Consider the following 19,466-nt stretch of genomic DNA (forward strand, 5'->3'; position numbering starts at 1 on the left):
GTTCTACTACGTGCGCTGGCTTTAATGATAACCATCCTTACAAACAGCTCACATAATGATAAAGTATGTTTTTCTTGCTTTTTGTTATGTTGCCCCTAATGGAAGACACCAGCAGGTCAGATCTCATCACTAGCCTTTGTAGTTCAAACAGTAAAGAAATGGACAAGGAATTTGTGAAAATCAGGTTGGCTGGACAAAAAACTACAATGCCATAATTTTTTTAAAACAGGTAACAGCATTTTGAATTGTTAAACAAGAAGAGGATTTGACAGAGGTTTTATTATGAAGTAAGGTGACATCTACTGCTGAATTTTCACAAAGGACAGGGATTGTTCAGTGTTTTCATTTTCACATTATTTTCTGTAATCCTTCCCAAGTCTTTTCATCCTTTTCAAAGAGGAAAGGTGTTCCCCTGTAGGAAAGCACCACTGCTGAATTTTAATCTGTGTTATCTAATGGCCACTCATTGCTGTCTTCAATAGACACCCTCTGAAGCTGTCAAGAGAAACAGGATTTAGGATTCTGTTTCAATTAAACAGGTCCATTTCAAGTACATAACGAGCAATGTCCATTGGAAAGATTTAGTCTTTAGCCTCTGGGTGAGATTTTTCTTTATTATTATTTCTTCTACTACTTAGTGTCCTAATATGACTTTTTCTAACAGCTTTCATAATGTGTAGAAGAAGCACAGAAAGCTTTTGGAGACCTTGGATACCAAAACTGAAAACTGTTAGAGGATTTGTTATGGTGGAGACAGCAGCACCTTTCAAAAAGGTCAGAGAGACCTCATTACTGCAAACACCTAAGTGGTTTTGCCTAACAGTATGGTTCTGTACCTTTGTTTTGCAAATATCTCTGTGTAAAGCTCACAAAATACATTGCACGAAACACAGACGATCTAATTTTAATGCAATTGTCAATCAGAGATATCCAGTCCGCAGTCCAGAATTCTGCCTAGACTTCCTGTGTTAATGCCATTTCTGACATAACGCAACTTAATTCAATACTGTTTCCTCAGTTACGAAGTTTTTTGGACTCCATTGGTCCTGGTGTGTCTTTTATTGGCATAGTCATACCATAGATATTTGCAAGGTAAATTGCAGGATTCCTTGGGCATTTTTTTCCTCTATGCCTTACAGGATCTGACTCTGATTTCATACCAGTGTAAATATCAGCCATCTACAATGCAATCCAGTGCAACAGAACCAGAGCTATCGGTACGAGAATAAGGCTACTGGCAACACAAGAGTTTAAAACCTGTAGATGCCTGGATTAGGTACAAGATGACCTAAAAATAACTCTCTGATCTGCAGTGTCCTGTGGAAAAGCTTCTTTCTGGTTCCATTCACTCCTCATGGCAAATTAGAAAAACCAACCTAACTTAAAGCACGTCAGTTAGGGGACGATGTTTCAGTGCAGTGAATATCTCCTGAATCAGCTGATTGCTAGCCTCCATGTCCATATTCATGCCTTGTGCCAGTCTCCATAGTTGTGTGCACCTAGAGATGCCCTAGACTCTTGTTATTAAATTTGTCACTGTTGTGATTCTAGCAATTATTATTTTGAAAGAATGACAATGACAGAAATATTAGTTCACGTTTAATCTCTGTCTGTGGGAATCATCTGGCTAAACATCAGCTGCCTGTGTAGCCAACTGTCCTGTTCCCATAACACTTGTTTTCTCACTTGCCCTGGTTTTGTTTGCCCTCCAAATGATTGTGCGAGGCCTTTGTGCTGCACGGTGCTAGGAGACAGTTACCTTGTGAGTGGGCAGCTGATGCACTTGTCCAGCTCAGGTCCAACGCACTTCTGGCAGGATGCTTCACACAACTGACATTCTTGGGAATCATCAAGATATTCCCCTGGTAGAAAAAAAATGTGTTTATTTCAGATCAACATCTCATGTTAAAAAAAACCCCATGGACAAAAACATAATGAGTAAAAGGAATTATATCTGTTTTGAATTACTGAAATGAGTACATTTCCCTTTGGTATCAGGAAAACAACTACTGGCTCCCTTGGGGAACCAGGATGTTCACAATTAGTAGTTTCTAGTCTGTCTTTCTTTCTTTCTTTCTTTCTTACTTTCGCTTCTTCCATGTGAATCTGACAGAGCATGATTGTTGTTGTTCAGATTAATACGATTTCTTTTGCATCAGCTGAAGTATTGGGACTCTTTAAGATTCACCATGGAGAATTACATCAAAACCAGTACTACCTAGGAGTAGTCATTACCAAATGTCTTTTGGTGCAGCTGCAATATGCCCCTGATTGGAAGCTGCAGCATAAAGAATGTGCTTCATGGGTAAGGGGGTATGTTATGTGAGGAGAAGGACTTAAGTATGCTTCCATTAGGCAGAGACATGTTGCTGCTCCCCAGACCTCTAGCTATAGTGTCTTTCATCCTCCTTCCATGCCACTGCTGGAAGACTCCACACCTAAAAGACCTGGGCTCTCATCTAGGTGGAACGAAAATTTGGTGCCCAAGCACCCATATGGACTTGAAAAAAAAATTTTGTATTATATGAATTGTTGCCTTCCAGATCATGAATACACTAGTACTACTACGGAACTGAAGTGCAAAGTTTGCCTCTTTATTTACTGAATATTAATTAAAACATTGGTACAAACCAGTAAGCTGTATGTTTCATAACTCTCAGAGCAGAGATATTAATTTGGTAAGTAGCATGAACACTGTATCTTTGTGCAGCATCATGTGAGGACAGTAAATTGGTTTATCAAACAGTTTCATAAAGCTCAAGATTGGGTCTTTTAAGTCAGTTTGTTATGGGAAAATTTGTTCTAACTGAGTCTATATATTTGAGAGAATTGGCTGTTCTTTCGTTCTTAAGTAATGGAAGAGGTTGGGCAGAGAGTCCTATATGATACATAAACCCTGCAGTTTCTATGGATACTTCAATATGGAGAAACTCTTTCCACTTGAATTGCTGCTGAGAAATCTAGATTTGGCAAACACATTGAACTTTAGGAGTCAAAATACAAATGTGGAGTGACTTGGTTTTGGCTGTCAGTTGCATTGAGTTCCTTACACTGAAGAGCTAAGACACTGTATGAGCAGCTATTGCTATAAGTGTAAAACCATGTAGGAAAGAAACATTTTCTAAAATACTGTAAATTATATTCTCTGACCTTTGTGTTTTCTACTCCATATTAATCTGTATTAACAAATTCTATAATAGCTGAAACCCCTGGTATGAGATATAAACTAGGATAGTATTTATGATGCCTAAGGGGATGGGAACAGTATAGTTAAAAAGGCGTACCAGCTGGAATGTCCAGCCAACTTTGGGCCAAAGCTGAGGTACCCAAAATGTGGGTAAAGATACAATTTTTATTTTGTAAAGGTTTGTGTGTCTCCTGAAAAAAGGAAAAAGGTAAAAGACGAGCCAAAATCCAGTGACAGAGCCACATAAAACATAAAGACAGTGCTCCGCAGAGGCTGGTCTGAGATCATTGCTAACTGGGAAGAAGTTCAGAACTGGAAGCAAATGACCAGTCTCTTGATGAGGTCAGGAAAACAGAAATCTGTGTATACATACACATTCACACATTTTTATAGTTCTCATTATCCAAAGAGGATTTTGTATATATACGCTTATACACCTTTATGTAATCCCAGACATGCCCATATGGAACCAAACCTTGAATTGTGTAAATTGACATAATTCCTTGGAAATGGTGTAGCTTTTCTGAACTCCAACACTCTATTTTGTATGATAGAATACTTTATAAAGGACTAATGATAAAGACACTACAAATGGTATAGCTGTTTGACATAGAATTCAGCAAGATTCTGAATTTATCCAGATATTACTGAGATAAAATGTTGTATTGATGAATAACTATCACAATACAGAATATTTATAATTCTAGATACTTTCTGGGAAAAAAAAGACTGTAGCCTGCTGTCCAGTAGATCATCAGGCCATTGACAGATTTGCTTAATGCAGGTTTCTTGAGTCTTTCTGACACATATTCAGAGTGTATAACATGGAATCCCATGACCTCAAATGCTTTATGAGATTTTAAAATATGATTTGATACATATACACACACACACATATTTGGAAAATACACAACCATGAAAAAATGCAGTATCTGTAAAGTCTTCCTATTGCTGGTCTGGTGGCTCAGTGCTTTATGCTACCGGCTTTCTATCACTGGAAAATCTGTCAGGGCAACGTTATTAAATAATTGTTTCTCTGATGTTGCTTTGTGATACATTAGAAAAACTTTTGGTTCTCTAGTCCTTCACTTTATTTATCTGCACTGCCTGTATGCTTATCCATTTTACCTGAGCTACTAATTCATACACCTCAGCTATGACCACTCAAATCCTTCCCACATGGTAGAAGTGCTTAGTTTTAAAAGGTTTTTGTTATTTCCTTGTTATGCCTTTCAATGGAAGGGCTGTAATTCATTTCAGCTGTGCTGGAATAATGCCAGGAAGACCAGCTCTCTGCTTACTTTATCCTCCGAGTTGAGGCATTTTAAAGCATACTATTATACGGAATATGCCCCAGAAAACACATATTAGGCCTTCTGAATTCCAAGTTACATCTAGAACTGTGGATCTGCCACTAAATGTTAACAAAATAGTTTTTAGTGGATATTCAAAGAGTTAACTCTGAAATGCAACTTTAAAGAAGACTTTTAAACTATTCCACAGGGCAGTTTAACTATTTGCCAGAGTTCTTTGTGGGTGATATATTTCTTTACAAATCTCGCTAGATAAATACTAGTTACTGAAGCCTCAATTCTCTTTTTCTTTTCTGTCTTCTATATTAAAATTCTTTATCTGTTCAACATATGTAATGGGGGAATACTCTCACCAATTCATGATCTCAGCTGTGCTTTCAATCAGGCAATGCTGGTCAGTTACTTTGGATCATCCCATATTTAACCTTCATTTATTTCCCAATTCTGTTACCTTTCACCTAGTTTAAAAACATTTGTCACCTTATTTAAAAAAACAGGAACTGAAGGTACTATAGTAATAAGGCTATGTTAACAGACATAATGCCTCAAAATGGGAAGATTTGCATGTATAATTTTTTGTGTCCATAGTTAGAAAAGTTTAATTCCACACCTGAGCCACGCTGGGTTGCAGGCTGTGCCTTTAACTGCACACAAGAGCCCTACAGTTACATTCTTATCAGTTGATATGATGCATTTTAAAATGAGGCAAGGTCTATTACCTCCATTAAGGAGGCAGAAAAACTGAGTTGCAGTAAGGTCATCAAGTTAGAGTGCAATAGCAAACTAGAACCTGTCTCTCCTGAGTCCCAGACTAGAGCGCTATCACAGTCATCAGGCCATTGTTATGTCTTTGCATAAGCACTATTAAATGTACAGCCCTTACCTTGTCACTAGTCCTCTGCTTCTTTCAAAAAGCTGTGCCATTCATTGACAGCACATGGTGTTTCAGGAGACCACTTAGATGAGGGTGTGAATATCCTTGTAAGTTATGCCTGGACATATGCAGTTTTATTGCTGGCAGTCATAAATGAATCTCTCTTGTAGTGTCCCCCATGAGACTCAGTCACTGCAGGACACCTGTTACTTCCTCACTTTTCTTAATCAAAACATGACTTTATTTAATTTAAAAATATTCATTGATTATTTTCTATAGGACTGCCCCAGTGGCTTTTCTTCATAATTAATGAAAATAATGACCTTATTTCCTCCCTTTTGCTTGTTTACCTTCATGGGAACCTGGATATGGATTTTGTACTTGGGCTTTGGTATGCAATCTTATGGGCTACAAAGTTTCACAGAGCAGATGAAGAAGCATTGATCAGAATTGTTTTTCATCAATCAGCAGTGAGAACTGAGAGGAGTCAGTCTCATGAAGCTCTCTGCTTTTTCCATGTTCGGCCTTAATACATTTTATTCTGACTGGCTCATGGGATCAGCTCTTCGAGTTTTGCTGAAGAAATATTTATCTGTAAAACTTAAGTCCATAAGGAACTTAGACTAACCTGCATATAGCAAGCCATTAAAATTTACCCTGAGGATTCCTCTTGAAGTTAGCCCTCTGTTTAGCCCAAAGCCTTAATGTTTGATAGATTATGGCTCCCTGAAAGAAATCTTGTCTTGAAAATATTAGGATGTTGTTAGGAGACTATGGCATTTCCTTTCCCCTCAAATTTTGGTCAGTCATACAAAATTTGAACCCAGTTTCCAATTATTTGCTTAGCTTCAGCTTTGAATCTCCTGCAAATTGTTCTCCACTCAGTCATTTTACACAACGACCAAATTTTAGTCTCCCTGTTTGAATGTGCAGAAGGGACAAAGATACCCTTCAAGGGCAAAACTTTGGGATGCTATGATCTGAGATGATGAGAGGGATTCAGGATTGGATGTCTAATTTTCAAAAGTACTCTAGGCAGTGATGAACCAGAAGGCTGAAATTATCATCACAGAATCACAGAATGACATGGGTTGGAAGGGACCTCTGGAGATCATCTAGTCCAACCCCCCTGCCAAAACAAGTCCACCTAGAGCAGGTTGCACAGGAACATGTCCAGGTGGGTTTTGAACATCTCCAGAGATGGATACTCCACCACCTCTCTGAGCAGCCTATTCCAGTGCTCTGCCACCCTCAAAGTAAAGAAGTTCCTCCTCATGTTTAGATGAAACTTCTGATGTTCAAGTTTGTGCCTATTATCTCTTGTCCTGTCACCGGGCACCACTGAAAAAAGTCTGGCCCCATCTTCTTGACACCCAACCTTTTAAGTATCTATAGGCATTGATCAGATCCCCCCTCAGTCTTCTCCAGACTAAAAAGACCCAAGTCCCTCAGCCTTTTCTCATAAGAGAGATGCTCCAGGCCCCTAATCATCTTTGTAGCCCTCTGCTGTACCCTCTCCAGCAGTTCCCTGTCCTTCTTGAACTGGGGAGCCCAGAACTGGGCACAGTTTACAAAGCACAAGAGGGGAGCTCCTTTTGTGATTAGTTCCTGCTTTGAAAGGAAGATGGATGGGTATCATCCCACAGACTGCTACATCTTCTTGAACTGGGGAGCCCAGAACTGGACACAGTACTCAGATATGGCCTCACCAGGGCAGAGTAGAGGGGGAGGAAAACATCCCTTGGCCTGATGGCCACACTCTTCTTGATGCACCCCAGGATGGCATTGGCCTTCTTGGCCACAAGGGTGCATTGCTGGCTCAGTGCATCATGTCAGTTCCTAAGTCACTGAAGCACCCCCTTGTGCCAAGGGACAAAGCAGAACCTTGAAATGGGCTGAACATCTCTTCCCTGAACAGTGGTGTGTGGAGCTGAGTGTGATATAATGATTTTAGGATGAAAGGCCCTTTTGTTGCAGGATTAGCTGAGATCACACAGAGCCTCAGGTTAGCTTTAATCATGACAGGCAGGAGAGAGGCAACTGCCTTTATCAACTACACTATCTTACACAGCCCTCTATTCTTTTGCCTGCTGAATATAAATATTTACATTAGCCAAAGCTGCCCTTTTTGCTGACACATAGGGATTTCCCCCCTCTTTATTCTGTGTGTTTCTTCCATGATTTCTATGTAGTATTTATGAAATGGTTGTTAGAAACCCATTGAAGAGCCGGAGCCCTTACGGGTACTGAGCAGGCATAGACTCCAGAAAGACATTTTTTAGCATTTAAATAGTCAGCTTTGAACCTCCATTTGTACAAAGTTTTTTAGCAATTAAAAAATGAGCTTTAAAATCCTCAATTTCTACTAATAATGTGGATGCCTGGGATTAGAAACTGGCTGGGATCAGGGTTTCCTCCCTTGCCTGTGTAAGCACAAAGGTCAGAGCCTGGCAAGGTTTTCTGCTCCTCACCTGGAGCCTGAAATTTGACAGACCCGTGAGAAAGTGGGAAGGGGAATGGAGCAACCCCGACTTGTACTGCTAATGCTTTGCTCTGTACCTTTTTCACTTTTTGGAGGAGGCGGAAATACTATGGCACTCTCAAAATCTGATACTGCCACTGGAAAAACAATGTTTAGCCTCTCCATTTCTGGAGCTTCCCAACTGGAAATTTCCCTGTCTGATCTGTCAAGCTTCTTGTTTTTTGTGAAGCTCAGTAGCTGGGAATTTCCTAAAGGACAGCGGAGCCTGCAAATGGAGATACCTAAATCTTACTGAAAATTGTCTCACTGTCCTGATAGTAGTGCTTTGGAAATCTGGGTAGGTTCCTGTGAAATATGCAAAAGAAAGGTGGAAGGTGACTGTTTGCTTTGAGTAAAGCTGGTGTTATTTGCACCTGGAATACATTAAAGATAGGATCTTTCAGTGCCGGAGGAAAACACGTCATACTCCAGAGGCAACCATGGTAGCACGGCGTCTCTCTCCTATGTTATACAGCAAGGAGTATGTAATATGCATATGCAGAGCCTTCCCTGTCCACAGGATTTCTGCAGTCTGACTTGAGTAGGCATAAACCTGAAATGGGAAGAGCTGGATGTGTCAGGGCAGTGTTTCAGTGGTGTCATCTATCTTAAACAGAGAGATCCCTGCACAGAGTGTTTGTACCAGAGATCTCCAACTTAGGATATGAACACAGATCTGCTGATAACTGGGCAGATTTCAGCAGGCAAAGGATTGCCCTGACAAGATACAACGATAGGATAGATTTATACTGCTAATCTAATGCAATTTCTGTTTAATTTGCGGAGATGAATACGTATTAAAGAAATCTGCCAAAAAGATACAAGTTTATCTCCTTGAAAGTAAGGAGCAGGCAAAATTAAGTCTTTTAATGAGAGGTATAAAGGAGTAAATTTTATTCCTAGCTCTAACCCTTCAGCCAACTCAATACCCTTACGTTCATGATCTCTCGTTGCTTAAAATCTCCCCTGGTTCCTCGTCGCTACTATATGCATTTCAGGAATAGTCGAAGTAATTGCTTTTGATGATTACCCTGGAAAGCACAGTCCAGGACCTTCCTTTTAATAATCACATGTTCCATGGTGAGGGTGCAGAAACGTGTAAATGATACAGCCAGTCTAGTTCAGATAAAGCTGGAGAGAGGCTTTGTGGCACTGTTTGGCTATGGGAGCTCTTTGAACCCTCCTTTCATTCTTCAGATTGAAGGCGTTCAGGGAGGCTGTGCTGGGTCAGAGGCAGACCCAGCAAGAGCAGCATTTACATAACTTCATTTCAGTATGGCCTTGCTCTTGGAGTGAGAAAAGGGGGTACTTTATTTGGGAATGAATATTTGAGTTATTTCTGTCTTTTGATCCAGTAGCATTGCACAGAATGGCACATTAGTATGGTAACAAGCACCATGGCTGACAGCAATGCAATCCATGGCGACTGGCAACCAGGAGCTAGGCTTTCCTTTCAACCGACATCTCAAAGTGCATCTGCAGGCATCAGGAGGAGGGCAGTGGGCAGGCCAAGGACAATTGGAAAAGATATGCAGTATTATCTGAATTGTAGCTAAATCACACTAGTCATGCTTCAGTGAACATTCAGTGCTATTATTGAGTTTGCACGATGGAGCCATTCATTCTCCTTGGGTAAATAAATATTCACCGCCTGTCAATGTTCTAGCTTCTCTCCCCCACGCTGATTGGAAAAAATGCGTACTTAATCAGCTCATTGCGTAACACCATAAAGCAAAGATGTCTACTGTGTTTTGTGACAGGACAGTAAATTTTGCTTTGAAAAGGGATGTTGTTTTCCCAGAAGACTTTCAACAAATCCATCCCCCAAACACTGAGAAACACTGATAAATAAATGATTGTGCAAGGAGCATTCTTCTAAGCTTTGCCTTGCCCATCTTTGACAGCAAATGCATGAGCTGCTCATAAAAAAGAGATATAACAAAAACCAGCCTTTGGTGTGGCACTGAAAGGCTGCGTTTGTTGCTTACTGGAATCTAAATGCCCAGAGCCTTCTCACAATAATACCCTTTCCATTGACTTCATTTCCCATGCTAGAAGTGAAAATTGGCTTCTTTTTAATGCAATAAACATTGCTTTCTAATTCAGAAAGAAAGTCCTTCCAGGATCGTTTCAATCATAGTGTGGCTATTGAAATACAATTCCGTGGTGGTGCCTACTACCCTTGCACAACAGGTGAACGTTACTGCAATCCCTCTGGTTTCATCCTGAGGATTTCAGAACAGTTCCGTAGTAAGACCAAATGTTACTGTGCTCTGAGACTTCATAGAAATGTCCCAGGACTTCAACAGATCTGAATCCTTTTTGCTCATCAGTGTAGAACCAATGGTGGAAGTGCAGGTATTGGGTGCACTTCCACTAGTTGGATGCAATCCTTAAGTGCAGAGCCTTAGTTTGTTCATAAGGACACTGTGTTGCTACCCACAATTCTTTAGTCCTTGCTAATGAGAAGGATTTAAGCCCCAATACACTCTCATGACAGGTGGTAGTAAATAATCAGATAATGAATTTCATCAAAAATTGAAATCTCCCAGGATAGTTTAAGTTAGACAAATAAATAAAAATTATGCCAAACAGAAACCTGTTTTTCCCCAGCTAAACGAAATGTCCATCAAAAATACATTTTCAACCTTTTTTTTTATATATACATGTTGAAACCGCATATTCTGAACAAGCTCATGCAAGTTGTTGTTGATGTCAATTTCTTTTTGATGAAAACTTAACTAGGATTTTTCTTTGTATGCTGTAAAACTTTTTTAATGCTTACTTAAAATATTTTGCACAAACATCTAATGGCAGAACTTTTCTTGATTCATTCTGTACCAATGACATGACAATGATATATCCAATATAAATATAAGGCATGGTAATGGATCACAGACAAGTTATTGTTCCGCGAGTTGCACTGTAAATTGAAAACTTTGACTCATACAAGCAGTCATTTAAATGTCTTTACAGGAATCTTGAATTTATAACAGGCCTTCTTACAGTCATTTAGTTCATTAAATAATTTCATCAAGAAGTAGCAGATAGTTACCTAAAGTGGCCACTCATAGAGATAATGCTCACTGTGCTCGTGATGGGGCTGTTAAGAGGATTAACTTGGTCATCGCAGTTGCAAGTTGAATGGGTGAAATTCCTGTAGTCATCTCTAGTATCTCTGTATATAGGTTTACTCATCTTCAAGGCTCATACTGTCGTAACTCTTATCTTTACCTGACAACGTGGAAAAAGCAGCATCCCTGCTATTACACAATATATTCAGTAGCAGGGGCTGCTCAGAATCTCAGAGGACATCGAAAAGTTGCAATACCAATACAGATTGGGGTTGCCAATAAGGTCTCATAGGGAATTCTTCTTTAGAAAACAGTGTTGTCCACAGAGGGGGTGTTTGCAAAGTCTCCCCAGAAAGACGCAGGATGCGCCAGTGGAGATTGGTGTGTGGGTAGGCAGGGTCTAAGCCAAGAGCCACAGGAGCTACTGGTCAGAAGCATAAGTTTTCCACCGACATATCCCCGCAGGTATCTGATTTGCTGATCCCACAGCACTGGTGTGTGGCTGAGGTGGAGAGCTGCAGCTAGAAAGGGAGGAAGGCTGTAACCTTATTGCAGAAGGGTTGAAAAATTGCACTTCTATTATAAAATGATGCCCTCACACAACAGGCTTATGCAGGATGTTCTGCAGGTCTGGGGCATGCTAAACTTTTTTCTGTTTAAAAATAGTGTTAGCACATGTATGAGATCGGGGTTTTCGTTTGTTGTTCTGGTGGTGGGGTTTTTTTTTTGGTGGTGGTGGTGGTGTTTGTTTGGGTTTTTTTGGACCAAAGGTGTCATTGTTTTTGAGACTTTTGGTAAAGAAGAGGTCTAGCTGGTTGTCCAGTTTGCATTTAAATCAAGGATTGTCTAACTATTCTTCTAAACAGACATGACCTGGCAAATACTTTACCATGTAAGTGATGTCTTAACTAGAAGACCATCTTCAATTTGTCATTGCATTTTGACTTGTGATATAAATAAGGCAGAAATCAACGAACAATTTTGGACTGATGCCATCCACAGTCCTTTCAGACATGGAGAAAAGTATAATTTTGTTCATGTTTAGCAGTTTCTGATCTTCCTAAAATCGTTGGTATCTGTTCTGCGTGCCAACCACAGTGTCAAATATTGAACACTCCAAATGACTCACCATTGAATCAGAGAGGGAGGATCAATCACATAAGAAAACTCTGCAGCTGGGAACAAACTGGCTTCCTTCAATTGCAGCCCTGTTGCTGCCGTGATCCCTAGTACAAGGACTAACTACAGGGCTGCTTACGAATTTTGCTTGCATCTGGCCACTGCTATTAAGGCAACACAAATAAAAATGATCAAATCTGAGCAGACACCAGAAAGTACTGGTTTTCAGCCTAAAACTCAGTTCTATGCTTACTTGTCTGTGCAACTTCACAGCTCAACATTTACAGATACGCCTTCTAGAGCAGACTTCTTTGGCCAGAGCTATAACAAGCTTACTATCAGTCATTGTGCATTTCCTACCCAAAGATGAAATCTTGACAATAAAAGACATTGTGCTTGATTGAATTTCTCATACCAGTTGGAAGATGAAGGTGGGGTGGGAGCTGAAAGAAGCAGATCTTCATACAATATTGGTGTAAGGGGTAAGCCAACCTTTTTTCCACTTGTGGTCTTACCAAACTACTGCTAAGAATGTCCCAGCCCACATGTGCTTGGTCCTAGGACTGACAGGGAAACTGTAAGAATGATGACCTAACTCCCTGTTTTGAAATCAAGTTGGTAACAATTAGACATTTAAGGCTAAAATGGGGGCTTTTTTTCCCCAAGAAATTCTTTACCTGGCCTCAGTGAACGTGCTTAAAACGTCATCTGAATATATGACTTCTTGGCTAAGTTGCCACTTTGGTCTCCATGCAGGTTGTAGGACCCAAGTGGTAAATGAATGAGAGCATCAGCTAATGCTGGTGGAGGATCTCACCCTGCAGGGGTCACAGATGAGCCTACATTAAGCCCTTTGATCTACTGTCAAGGACAGACAGCCCGCTGTTCTCAGCTGGCAGCCTGGGATTGTGATCTGAGGTGTACTGGATGTGAGTATTGGCACATGAACAGACATCAGCACCTCATTGTGCAAATGGCCACGTATGACTGCAAAGATGAAACCTTCCTCCTAGACTGCCTGAGCCAATAGGCAGTTAAGCATTTCACTTTTTAATCCTAAACAAGCAAGAGATTAGACTCATCACAAACTCGGAGGAAGCCAATGCTGCTACCTAATAGGATTCAGACATGGCTGTACTGCTACTACACAAAGGGTATCCTCCACAGAAACCAGACATTTCTGCAATCATAAATTCCATCACTTAAAACACAAAAAATCTGCAATAAAATTAAAGCACCATTACCCTCCCAATTTGTTTCAATGACTTGTGTGTGCTATCTAAGTGCTCTATACTATAAAGCAACCTGTGCCCTTCAACAAAGATTTTTACATATAGATTATCAACATGTTCTTCCAGACCAAAAGAACAGGAATTTAGGTTAATTTAATAGAAAAAATAAAATATGGAATAACATTGATTTTGGCCAATATCAATTACAACAGAACTACCCTATTTTACAAATAACAACTGAACATTTTACACATGTACAGTATTTTTTCAGTAAAAATGAATTTGGATATAACAATGTGTCAGTTTTTTAAAAGAAAACAAAGATATTAATTTCTTCTCTATAATAGTGTTAGAGACATTTGTAAGTATCCAAACAAATTCTTTACAATCCATTACATAATTAAATCTCAATTATGAATATATATTTATATATAATATATATATATAATATTAACTTAAACTTTGAAAGCATTATGTTCTAGTTAAACATGTTATACTGAGAAATGAGGCAGTAACAAACTAGTAGTTAAACTAGCACAAATTGAATTCTTTTAAATTTGAATGTTTATCAGGAAATTTGTAATGGGCACCAAAGGAGCTTGGCTGGCTCCCTGTCATACCGAACCAGGTTGTAATAGTTTATCTGCTCTCTGCTAAAGGTGGTACATTACCTCTATAGGTTTGTATTCATTCGTTTATAAAAGTTTCATAATAATTTTTGATCCTCTTTATTTTTTAACATCTACGTGCTTAAACACCTGCAATCCATTTTCTCTTTGTATGTTCTAGAAAGATAACTGAGAAAGACACTCCATACATTTTAAGTATTATCCCCTGAAAACAGTATCTTTGAAGCTCAATTTTCTGTTTTCTGCTAAATGAATGTCTTTCAAACAGTAGGCTAAGTGAAGCTGATGAAGATATATTAAAGGGAAATTTGTCCTGGCAGCCGTGTGCCTCGGAGAAGAGAGAAAGGCAGGGGCCACTTCTCTCACCACCCATCATGGTTTTACAGTGAGGTAACTCCATTGGCCTCAGCAGGACTATTCCTGCTGAAGTTTCTATTGTGAGCAGTTAAAAGCAGATTCAGGCCCACCATGACACAATTGTTACACCAAGAGAACCATTGATTTATTGCCCTATATGTACTTATTCCTGGAGACTTATTTGGCACAATTATAAATCCAGTCCTGTAAACACATCCTGTTGCATATAGTCACACTGGCATTTACATATGAGCACTATAAAATAGCTCCACATATCTGTATGATAATATCCCCTTTTTTTTCATGAACGTTACAAGACAACAATAATTTATGAATATTTCTTACGTTAGCAATGTTTTCTGACTTCCAAGCGTATACATTACTCTCGCTTACGCAAACGAAGAGAAGTAGTATCTTTTGAATTTGTTCGCTACAGGAACAATGTTTTTTTTTAAAGTTTATTTGAAATAGCTTTGACAATTTAAAAAAATAAAATAAAAATCCTAGCATATCTGTTAATAAGCTAGCTGTCTAAAAATGAAATCTATATGACCAAAACCACATTTTGGGCAAACATATATACATACTGCATGTGATACAAAAAACAGCTCACAGCAGAGGAAGTAAGAAAGAAATGTGTGCAGAAATATTAACTTTTCTTTTTTTAAATACTGTTACAAAAGGGGCAGAACTTAGTCCTGCAGCTAATGATGTTTCTGATCCCCTCAGGAACTCAAGTTCCCCCTGTCAATATACATAGCACAAAAAACCTAATGCAAACATTTTTATATTGTTTAGTTTTAATCCATGTAAACTTATGTTGTATTCTTGAAACACTCTTTAAACATCTTGAAGGGGAAAGAAGCAGGAAAAAAAGGGAAGAAAAATGACCTTCAAAAAACAGGAATAATCCTAAGGTTGATAGGAAATCAAATCATGAGTTAAACGTTAATTTTGGCATCAAATGCTTTGGTCACACAATACTGACTCTGTGATCCTGGATGCTCAGCTCTAGACACCCAGTTATGAAAGGTAGGCGTGTTGTAGTTTTTCCATTTAAGTTCCAACAAACAGTTCACCATCTCCCCAGACAGAGAGGAGGGGGAGAGAGAGAGGTGGCTTTCTTTTTTTTTTTTCTTTCTTTTTTTTTTATTCTTTTTTCCTTTTTCAGTAATATGAATTAATCTATAAGTCTACAGGAGCAGGAGGACGCTGGGAGGTGTCAGTTCACCCCTTGTGCGTACATGTTCTGCAACACAATTGCTGAAGCACTTTCCGCTGGCAGAGATTGTTCTTTTTCACCAGCATACAGAATCCTCCCTCGGCCCAGGACTCTTCCGTGGCTTCCGGAGGGCAGCAGCAAGAGAAGGAGAGGAGGTTGAAGGTTTGGAGAACATGGCGTGTACAATGGAGGAGGGTTTAATTGGTCAGACAGGCAGATTTGGTTGAAGAGACCATTCAGGAGCAGGTAGCAAGTAGGAAATTTGGTCCATCAAAAGGAATTTCAGTCAACAGCATTTTTTTTTTTTTCAGGAAGAGATATTGTGTGGTCCGACAGGGAGTGATTGGTATCCATTTGTGAAAAGGAAAAAAAGATTAGAAAGAGAATAATTAGAAAACAGTGATATTTACAGCAAAGGAATTTGTTCCCAATTTTTATGAATCAAAAGAATAAAACAGTCAAACCACAGAAAAAGAATAAACCATTCTCAACAGAAATGCAAATCCTATCGAGTGAGTTAGACTAGTAATGAGTGCTTCATTGTCAGGCAATGAAATGAGACCCTCTGTGCTTTGTAAATTAACAGTCACCACCCCTATCCCCCACCCTGCTTCTGGACTTTCCTTGGCTACCCTAGACTGTTGAGAACACGTGCTGCGTGGTGGGATCCAGCATGGTCCACTGAAACTGCCTGAAGGCCCCCACACTGATGTGTTGCCCTTTTATGGCAGCTGCACTTGGAATAATGGGGGAAACAATACTGAGTTGGGGTGTCCCCAGTCTTGAGCAACCACATGTGCATCTGACTGAAGTTGTGTGTGTACAAATGAAGACAAGTTTATCCAACAATATTAATGGCCAAACTGGTATGTCAAATGTTTGCACTGCAGAATTCAACTGCAATACCATACCATATTGCAGCCATTACTCAAAACTCTTAGCATCACTCTTCCTCTTCATTAATTCATCTATATCTGACTTTCTCTGGACTTGCTCTAGATTGCAATGAAATTTCTAATGTCCTCATGTGAAAAGGTTTCATAACTGGTTTCCCAGGACCTGTAATGTAACTTTACAATCGACAGGTAGTCTTCAAATTTTGAAGGCTTAAATTTCAACAGGAGCTCCAAAGGTCCGCAGAAACAAGACTCCAGCCTGCACCCTCTCTTTTTTCCTCCTTTTGAAGTCTTTGGTAAAACTCTTACTAAATCCGGTGGAAACGAGCTGGACCCAAGAGTCATTGTTAGCTTTTTGTACATCTTATGTCAGGTATCTTCCACATGGCTTAACACTAGGCTTTGTTCTGGTATAGTTTTCCTGTTGGACTGCACTTGTTGGGCTGTTTCAACAAGTAATTCACATAGTAACATTTTTAGGGAAGCATGATGTTATCTAAGTGTCTCTGTAATTGTGACATTTGAAAGGAATGAATATTAGTGAATAAATAAGCCAATCATATGCAATAAGAATGCTATCTTGGTTGCCACAGAGAACTTGGAGGAAGTTCAAATCTCCATCACAAATTCGGTGCTCCCTATTTCAGAATTCTTTCGTTCTCATTACCCTTTCACATAATTCAGACAATACCATAGGCACTTAAAATCCTTTTTACTTACCAGCATTTTCACAGTTTAAAGTGACGAAATAGATAAATGTGATTCTACTGATAGTACACTAGGGTTTTCATATAAAAATCTTTTGAAAGCTATGGCTTTTGAAAAACAGATAAGGAAAAGGAGGTTGTTGGCAGGGGGGAAAAATATTTTAGGAAAATTCAGGTAAAGCGGATGTGACTAATCTTGTTAATACACGCAAATGTGGTTTTCTCCTTTTCATAAACCTGAAAAAATTAAGAAGTAGTGTAGAACTCAAATCAAGACTGTACCAAAAGAAAAGAAAGAGACCAAACCAACCCCAAAAAAGAAGAAGCTGGCAGTGGGAAAATGGATCTTTTCAAAGAACTGCACTCACCATCCTTGCAGACTGTTCCCACTACACAGACACCAGTGTCTAGGTTATAGCCGCTTGGACAGCTTGTACAGTTTCTGTCTCCTTGACCACTGCAATCCAAACAGCTGGCATCACATCTGAAAGACAATAGCAGGAGCTGGTCTTATGGACTCACCAAATACAAGAGTTCTTAAGAGACCTCTTCTGTACTGCAAAGGGCTTGTTTGCTGTTTCTAGAGGTATCAGCTGCTCTAATAATAATAGTAATTAAAAATAATTAACTCCTCCTGCAACCCAGTCCTGCTTCTTTCATCCAACCACTTTCTATTCACACTTTTTTTACTAAATAGCTGCATTATTCTACTATTTTGGAACCACGCAGAACTAATCAACAAACGTATCAAGCTGATTGTGCATACATGTGCCAGCAAGGCACGAGCTAAAGCCACAGGATGGAAAAGACTGACCTGCTGCCCAGTCCTTTCATCACCCTTCTGGCTCCATCATATTTTCATTGTGTATTGATTATTTTCTTGTGTGGAAAACTACAACACATGGTGATTCCCTTTCTGCCGTGAACTCAAAGTGAGTCAATAATAAATGATTCCAAAGGGTAACAAATGGTATTTGTTTAACAAAGAATGGAACAGAAAAAAACCCAAACGTCCCTTTCTTGCACAGCACAGCAAAGCTAAGATTTATCCACCCATTTGTACACTGAGTCGGGTGAGCTGTTCTGGACAGCAGTCTGGTAATATACTTGTGCCATGTTCGTGAATCCGCAGCTGAAGAACTGAAATGGTCCTTATGAATAGTAATTAATTTGCAATTAAAAAGAAAAAAGTTTGACTATTTTTGTTTGTTACCGAGAAACACAGATCCTCTACCAAATTTGTAAATCTTATGTTTCTACTTAGATTCTCACTACAGGCTTTTTTAAAGTGAAGGACACATATATGTACAAGAAAAGAACACTTTTAGAAGAGCTACATGAATATAGCTCGAATTTAAAAACCAAAAAAAAGCTTTTCCTTAATTTGCTTAGCATGCAATATATTTTTTCCATTTCTTGAAGTCAGCAGTGTTTTATGTTCTCGTATTATCTTTTTCAACACAGTAAGAGCTAATATACTGCCCAACATCAGACACGTATATTAGCCACTGATCATACCTTTTGCAGCTTTTGTATCCACTTTCAGTAGAGTGATCAAGGTAATAACCACTACTACAGGACTGCACACATCTTCCATCTTCCATAAAATAACCCTGTGTGCAGTTTATACAGGCATCTACTCCAGCACCTTAAACCAGATAGAAAATACACAGTATTACTGGCTAGTTCCTCTTATTGTCTAACAGACGCCACCTCTAACTGTAGCAAAATATTACAATTTTAGAGATCATGTTTTATTTGCCTTTCTTTCAAACTAGCATCAAGCAATAAAGGTACATGCTTAGAATAAACAACATTACATTATTTCAGTCTATCTTTTTCTGAAAGAAATTGCTGTTGGTAATTCTAAAGTTTGCACTAAATCTCTCAGTCATTATTCCATCCCAGAAAGAAAATGGAGGGCATTACTGGAAATCAGAATGAGCTCTAATAAGATGGGGAAAAAAAAAAAAGAGAAAAAAGAAAAGGAAAAAGAAAGGAGCGTACGCACACTTTCAATTAGAAAACTTCAATTTTCATGGTAGCTGAAAGAAGTCTGCTGTATTTAAAATATTTTAACTATCAAAATAATTGTTTTTACATGTAAGCAATCATGTTATACTGGAATGGTGATATAGTAGAATGAAATCAGAGCTAAAAATATAGAGGAAAGGAAATGATGCCAATAAATGTCAGTGGGGTACCTGCACACGTTGCACAGGAACGGTGACATGGTTCACATTCTCTACCATTATAGTATTTTCCTTCTTCACAGCGGATAGCGCATTTAGTGCCATGCAAACTATTGTAAAAAGGGAAAAAGCACAGTGTTTGG

The 19,466-nt window shown here is 39.0% G+C and overlaps 1 protein-coding gene across 2 annotated transcripts in view; it reads right to left on the reverse strand.

The window, feature by feature from the left end:
* The window catches only part of PCSK5 (proprotein convertase subtilisin/kexin type 5), a 258,951-nt gene that overhangs the window by 50,822 nt on the left and 188,663 nt on the right, over window positions 1–19,466 (reverse strand). Inside the window, exons 18-21 of one of the 2 annotated variants that reach the window (XM_074166803.1) lie at window positions 19,336–19,433; window positions 18,650–18,779; window positions 17,500–17,615; window positions 1,760–1,862 (exon numbers count right to left, since the gene is read on the reverse strand). In XM_074166803.1, coding sequence (XP_074022904.1) covers window positions 1,760–1,862; window positions 17,500–17,615; window positions 18,650–18,779; window positions 19,336–19,433 — 447 coding nt within the window. Of the gene's footprint in view, window positions 1–1,759; window positions 1,863–15,533; window positions 15,650–17,499; window positions 17,616–18,649; window positions 18,780–19,335; window positions 19,434–19,466 lie in introns of those variants that run through there. The other variant, XM_074166804.1, reaches the window with a different exon arrangement.

This window comes from Numenius arquata, chromosome Z (assembly GCF_964106895.1).
Source record: "Numenius arquata chromosome Z, bNumArq3.hap1.1, whole genome shotgun sequence".
Taxonomy (NCBI): Eukaryota; Metazoa; Chordata; class Aves; order Charadriiformes; family Scolopacidae; genus Numenius; species Numenius arquata.